This window comes from Gossypium hirsutum, chromosome A03 (assembly GCF_007990345.1).
Source record: "Gossypium hirsutum isolate 1008001.06 chromosome A03, Gossypium_hirsutum_v2.1, whole genome shotgun sequence".
NCBI classification, from domain to species: domain Eukaryota; kingdom Viridiplantae; phylum Streptophyta; class Magnoliopsida; order Malvales; family Malvaceae; genus Gossypium; species Gossypium hirsutum.
This window is the reverse complement of record NC_053426.1, coordinates 87078929-87085804: the sequence shown is the minus strand read 5'-3', so window position 1 is coordinate 87085804 and position 6876 is coordinate 87078929. Positions and strand designations below refer to the sequence as shown.

Below are 6876 nucleotides of genomic sequence, written 5' to 3'. Positions count from 1 at the left end.
AGAATTGTCCATTGATGATTTGGAGTAATTACTTTCCAGTCGATTTGATGTTGTTACCATTTGACGAGTTTGGCATAATCCTGGGTATGGATTGGCTAACGTTGCATGATGCTGTTGTAAATTGCAAACCAAAGATGATTGATTTGAGATGTCAGAGTAATGAGATTATTCGAATTGAATCAGATGTTTTGAATGGATTGCCAGCTGTGATTTCAATGATGTTAGCTCAGAAATATGTGAGAAAGGGTTGTGAAACTTATTTAGCTTATGTGCTCGACACGAAATTGACTGAAAAGAAGACTGAATCAGTGCCAGTTATTTGTGAATATCTAGATTTGTTTCCTGATAAGTTACTGGGTTTACCTCCGATCCGAGAAGTTGAGTTTGGTATCAAATTAATACCGAGAACTACAAAATATCGATAGCTCCATACAAAATGGCACCGACTGAATTTAAAGAGTTGAAAGCTCAATTGCAAGAATTGACAGATAGAGGCTTCGCACGACCGAGTTATTCTCCCTAGGGTGCACCAGTTTTGTTTGTGAAAAAGAAAGACGGAACTATGAGAATGTGCATCGATTGTAGACAGCTCAATAAAGTGACGATCAAGAATAAATATCCTCTGCCCCAAATTGATGATTTGTTTGATCAGTTGAAAGGGGCTATAGTATTTTCAAAGATAGATTTGAGATCGGGTTACTATCAGTTGCAAGTGAAAGACTCTAATGTTCCAAAAAATACTTTTCGAACGAGGTACGGACACTATGAGTTTCTAGTTATGCCTTTTGGATTAACGAATACACCTGCTATTTTTATGGATTTGATTAACAGAATTTTCAGACCGTATTTAGATCGATTTGTTGTTGTATTCATTGATGATATATTGATATATTCACATGATGAAACCGAACATGCTGAACATTTGAGAATAATGTTACAGGCTTTGCGAGATAAGCAATTGTATGCGAACTTCAGTAAATGTGAGTTCTGGTTACGCGAAGTCAATTTTCTAAGGCATGTTGTGTCGGCATCTGGTATTCGAGTTGATACAAGCAAGATTTCAATTATTTTGGATGGAAACCTCCGAAAAATTTCTAAATTCCACAGTTTTTTAAGACTTGCTAATTATTATCGCCGGTTTGTAAAAGGCTTTTCGTGTTAAAATCCTCAGCAATCATCAATAAATATACACATATGAATTTAAATTACGTCTAAGATTATATATAAATGCATTTTTTTGTACTTTATAGAAATCTTGAGATTTAACTATAAAGAAACTCGACTATGGATATATTTTGATGTCTTTTGCTATATTCAAATAAAAAAGAAAAAAAAAACCTTGAAGATAATGAAATAATATCATAAATGTTATTTTTGCATCATTGGGATAGAAAAGATTGTTCGTTTCTTAGTTCAAGAAGAAGAAGAAAAAAAAGGGGGTTAGAAGAAATTTGATTATGAAAGACGAGAAAGTGGGAAGAAATTTAATAGTGATGAGAGGATGGGCTCCTCTTTCTACAACTTGAAGAAAATGGGGATAAGATTGAAGTTGGACTATCAAATCAAAAACTGCCTCCGTGGATGCGGTCCACACGGTATTTGTAGTTTCCTGGCAACTACTAGTTAGTGAGAAACACGCGCCTAGACTTTTCTGCTTCGACGCCCACTTTGACTTTGACTACCTCCCCAATATATATAACATTCATCCCACTCAAACAAGTTGGAACTGCCTGCCTGTCTTCTTCTTTAGTTTTCTGAGCAGCTTATCCATCAATGGCTTCCTTTAACCCAAGTGGGTACGAAAAGTATTCAGGTTCAGCAGCAGAAGCAACCAAGTTTGGCCAAGACGCCGCCACGACTGGGATTCCAGTTAGCTCCTCCAACGCCTACTACACCGACACTTCTCAAAACACCAACACTCGTCCTCAGACTAAAACGAGAGTCCGTTGGTCATCTGGCCTCTGTGACTGCTTCTCTGACTGGAGAAACTGTAATTAGCTAACTCAAACCCTTTCTTTTATTTGCTGGACTTGATTTGAAAAGGTGGAAGCTGATGATGGTTTGCTTGCAGGTTGCATAACGTGTTGGTGCCCTTGCGTGACTTTTGGCCAAATTGCTGAGATTGTAGATAAAGGATCATCATGTAAGTTTTTTTAGTAGAGTCGTGTTTGATTTAGAGATGGTGGTTGGTTAATAAACAAGAGGTTGGGTTTGTGCAGCGTGTGGGGTAAATGGAGCACTTTACACACTGATAGCATGCGTGACGGGGTGCGCATGTTGCTATTCCTGCTTTTACCGAGCCAAAATGAGGCAGCAATACATGTTGAAGAAACACCCTTGCGGGGATTGCCTCGTCCACTGCTTCTGCGAGTATTGCGCCTTGTGCCAAGAGTACCGTGAGCTCAAATCCCGCGGCTACGACTTATCCATTGGTAGTCTATTCCACTCCTCATTTATATTTCATATACATATTTCATATATGCACCATCTAGAGCTGAAGGTAAGCGTCGAATTCAGTGAAAAAAAATTCTAAGTTAATTGAGTTCATGAGTATTATTTTATTATTTTAACTTGATTTGAAATTTTTTTGAATTAAATAGAGTGAAATAAAATTCGAGTTGAGTCGGATTGAGTTAAATTGTTCGACTTAAATTAAAATATTAAACATTTCAAATAAAAATATTGTTATATTATAACTAATTCTATATTAGAATACATAAATTTGAAATCATATATATTTGAAAAAAAATTTTAAAGCAAAATAAAAAATATATGATAAATTTGAATAATTAATTAGGTTCTAAAATTATTATTTTTGAAAATTTTAAAAATCTTAAATTTTTTATATATAATTTTAAAATTGTTATAAATATTTTAATTTTTTAAAATTATTTGAATTTTTAAAAAATTTTTAAAATTATTTTATAATTTTTGTTGAGAGAGAGACCCATTTGCTTATTTTTAAAGTTGACAAGGTCTAAAAGAGCATTTTCACTAATCTGTTATTCGAGTTATTCGAATTATGAAATTCAACTTGGTTCAAGCTCGAAACTCGACTCGAGTTATTCAAGTTGACTCGAATAATTCGAATAACTCAAATAACTCGATTAGATTAACTCAAAATTCGAAAAAAATTTCGATTTTTTTTCAAATTGAATCGAATTTTGCTCACCCCTAACACTATCTACAATAATTTTTAACTCAACTTCATATTACTTAATTTAATATGTCTTTTGATAAATCATTTAGAATTTTTATTTCACTGAAAATAAAAGTTTTTGACAGCTAAACTTATAAAAATATTTTTAGGATTTGATTAATTTTTTAATTAATTACAGAATTTTTAACAAAAATGTTAAAAAAATTTAGGTAAATAACTAATTATCATTTAATGTTGAAAATGTTAAGTTAGTTATCTCTTTTATTAAGTGAAATGCTTAAATTATTGTATTTAATTTTTATGAAAAGTATATAAGATAAAATAAAATATAAATATTAATAAAATTAAATTTTAAAAAATAAATTTATTAAACAATAATCACATTCAATACTTTATATTATTAATATACCAAACAATTTTCTAATATAAATTTATTACTTATAAATGTTGAATATTTGTAATTTATCACTTTAACTGAGAAATTACTAAACTTTAACTCAATTTAAGAATTACCACGTAACCAAACTTTAAAAAAAATCATATATTAAAAATATTATATAGATAATTTAATTTAAAAATGAAATTAAAAATCAATCTCCTAAATATGCATAAGGTTCAAAGATCTCAAAATTTAATTAATAAGATTATTTACATTTTTATTACTTTACCAATAACTTTTTTTCCAAAAGAAATTATTGCTTAAATATTTTTACATCATATGTCATAATCGAATTTTATTGAATTGGGTGATTTTTAAAAGAAAATAGTGGGCAAAATATATAGAAATTTCTTAAGTGGGTAAATCCTTGTAGAGGAGATGGGTATTTCCTTTTGAAGTAAACAGATTTTTTTAATAAAATATAAAAAAGAAATAATTAATAATATGTTTTATTTTTAAAATTTATATTATTTATACTATATTTTATTATTTTATTGACTTGATATCTCAACCAAATAATTTATTTAAAAAATGACTAAAATTATATATTACAAACTAACAAATTTTATTAAAAGAGTAATATTGTCTTTTTTATATTATCAAATTTATAAAAATTAATTTAAACTAAAAATAGATTTAGAAATATACCTACAGAATTTGAATCTAAGATAACATGAAATCTAAAACCTCAAATCAAAGCTTTGTTTTTTATATAAAATTTTCATAAATATATTTTTAACATAATTTTTCACTTATATCATAAGTGTGTCATTATATCATAAGTGTGTCATTGTTTAATTTTTATTATATTTTTATCACATTCTGTCAACAAATTTAATTATATTAGATTATTGAATTCCCACAATATGGGTAAATATATATAATATTTACAAAAATTATTTTAAAATAAATAAAATTTTAATTGAAATGATAAAATTGAATTAGTATCTTAAGTTCAAAAGCTTACTATTTAGTGGTTTTATTTTTAATTTAATTTTTAATAAATTTGTTAAAATGTATAAAAAAGAAAAAAAACACTTACTGTTACCTCTTAAATAGAATTTTTTAAAATTATTTTCCAATTAATTGAAATTGATTAATTTGTAACACCAATCTACTAAAAGAATTAGATTGCATACTAATTTAAACGTAAAATAGAAAGAAATATAGTAATGGTGACAAGTGACGTGAATGCGTGTGATGACGTGTCCTAAAACTTATTGATGAAAAAAGTGAGTAATATTTTATTACAACATGACGCCTTTTCATAGTGTAAAATGATTATGCGAAATGAGGGCCTCCTACCATTACCAGAAAGCTGAGGCTGTAGGAACGAGGGCTTTTGCAAGTTGTGATTTTAGGATTTTGAGTGTTTGATTATTGTTTAATTATACTAAAATGTCATGGGTACTTTTTTAAGTTGTGTGAATTCTAAGTTGAATATATTTCAATTTTATTTTTTTTTGATTTAAATGAGTTGATATTAATTTTAATTAATCGAATACGTATTATTTATTTATTTTACTTATATTTTAAATTGTTGTAACATATTTCTTCAAAAAAATTATATATATATTAGTTGGTTGAATTCTTCATCAGCACTATAATAAGTACTAAAGTTTAAGTCTGATTTGATTTATAAAATAATAGTATAATGACTTATTTAACTTTTCAGTTTTATAAAAAAAATTAATTTAATTTTTTATTTAATTTCTCATCTTTTTTGGCCCTCGAATTTTTTTATATATTTGGGGTAATTTGACAAACATAATAAGTTTAAGGGTTAAAAGAGAAAAAAAATTAAATTATATGTTAAAATAATTTTTTCTTTGTAAATTTGGAGAGCCAAATAAATCATTATGCCTAAAAATTAATATCTAAACTATTATCTAAATCCCTGAGTTGATGTCACAAGTCAACCAAATATCAATTTGGATGGAGAAATTATTAAATTATTTTTATATATTTGCAAAAAATTATATTCTTATAAGAGTTCTCTTGTTTTTTTTCACATTTTAAAAAATAAAAATAAAATGTAAATAATGACATTTGAACCCATGCCATTAGTATAGAAAAAATCTCAACTTTACCACTACAACTAAAACTTTATTTTGATTTTTTTTTACATTTTAATAGTATTAATTATAAGTTCTCACTCACATTGTTAGTATCTATCTAAACTATTAGTTAAACCTCTGAGTGAGTTAATGTCACGAGTCAACCAGTCACCAATTTATTTGAATTTTAAATAACAATATAGATTGATAATGTCGTTGATTGAGTTTGTATTACATTTCAACTCAATATTGCATTTTTTATAACTCTTTTTATATTGAATTTTCCTTTCACTAACATGATAACATTTTGACATATTATAGAAAAATATCAATAGTGTGATAAAAAATTGGAGTAAATTTAATATTCTTGATATAATATATTTGCCTATTTAAAAAAATTTACTCACAATTTAAATTTTATGTATATTGCATGTGTTGTTATTATTATTAGATTCAAACTATAGATTTTTTTATTGTATATTACTTTTAAACATAACTATGTAGTTATATTAAATATGTAATTTCAATAGTTATATTAAATATGTAATTTCAATATATATATATATGCGTGTGATAGAATTTTTAATTTTAGTAATTTAACTTAATTGAATTGATGTGATTTAATTAAGGGATGGATCTCGATATTCATTTTGGAACCAATTAAGAGACTCAATTGTTGACCATGAAATTTTAAAATTTTTTCCATGCAACATACATGTGTGTATGCATATAGTAAAATTATTGGTGGAAAATCTTAAGGGTATTTAATTAGTGGGGAATTATTTGTGTAGGGTGGCACGGAAATATGGAAAAACAGAGTCGTGAAGTGGCGATGACTTCAATTCCACCGACGGTGGAAGGAGGGATGAGTCGATGAACCTACATCACCCACACTGCAAGTTTTCATCTTTCTTTAACTACCATTGTTGTTATTATAGTAAAAATCTCATTACTGCCAATGTCATTATTATATTTATCTTGATTTTAATGTTTTTCCTATATCAGTCTCTACCCCGACTCAAATCACTGAGTTCAGATATCGAATGTTATGACATACAAATACTTGACATAAATATTTAAACAATCTGTGTATAATCCCTTTTCAATATATCCCTTTTTGTATTATTAAATAATTTTTGAATAAAAGAAATAAAGAAAACATTTAAAAATACAAAAAAAAAATTAAAATAATGTAAGACATTACAACACAAAAGCCCAAT

General features: G+C 27.1%; 1 protein-coding gene across 1 annotated transcript; it reads left to right on the top strand.

The window, feature by feature from the left end:
* Positions 1-1466: 1466 nt before the first annotated feature.
* On the top strand, positions 1467-6655 carry LOC107887604 (protein PLANT CADMIUM RESISTANCE 2). Its single transcript, XM_016811850.2, has 4 exons — positions 1467-1990; positions 2072-2143; positions 2220-2432; positions 6448-6655. The coding sequence occupies exons 1-4, from the start codon at positions 1774-1776 to the stop codon at positions 6531-6533; spliced, it is 588 nt and encodes a 195-aa protein (XP_016667339.2). The 5' UTR covers positions 1467-1773; the 3' UTR covers positions 6534-6655.
* Positions 6656-6876: the final 221 nt, after the last annotated feature.

Excerpts from the sequence above, each read along its gene's own strand:
- LOC107887604 (XM_016811850.2), top strand. The coding sequence starts at position 1,774 with ATGGCTTCCTTTAACCCAAGTGGGTACGAAAAGTATTCAGGTTCAGCA. Across the intron at positions 1,991-2,071 it reads CTTCTCTGACTGGAGAAACT|GTTGCATAACGTGTTGGTGC; the intron begins GTAATTAGCTAA and ends GTTTGCTTGCAG. Across the intron at positions 2,433-6,447 it reads CGGCTACGACTTATCCATTG|GGTGGCACGGAAATATGGAA; the intron begins GTAGTCTATTCC and ends TTATTTGTGTAG.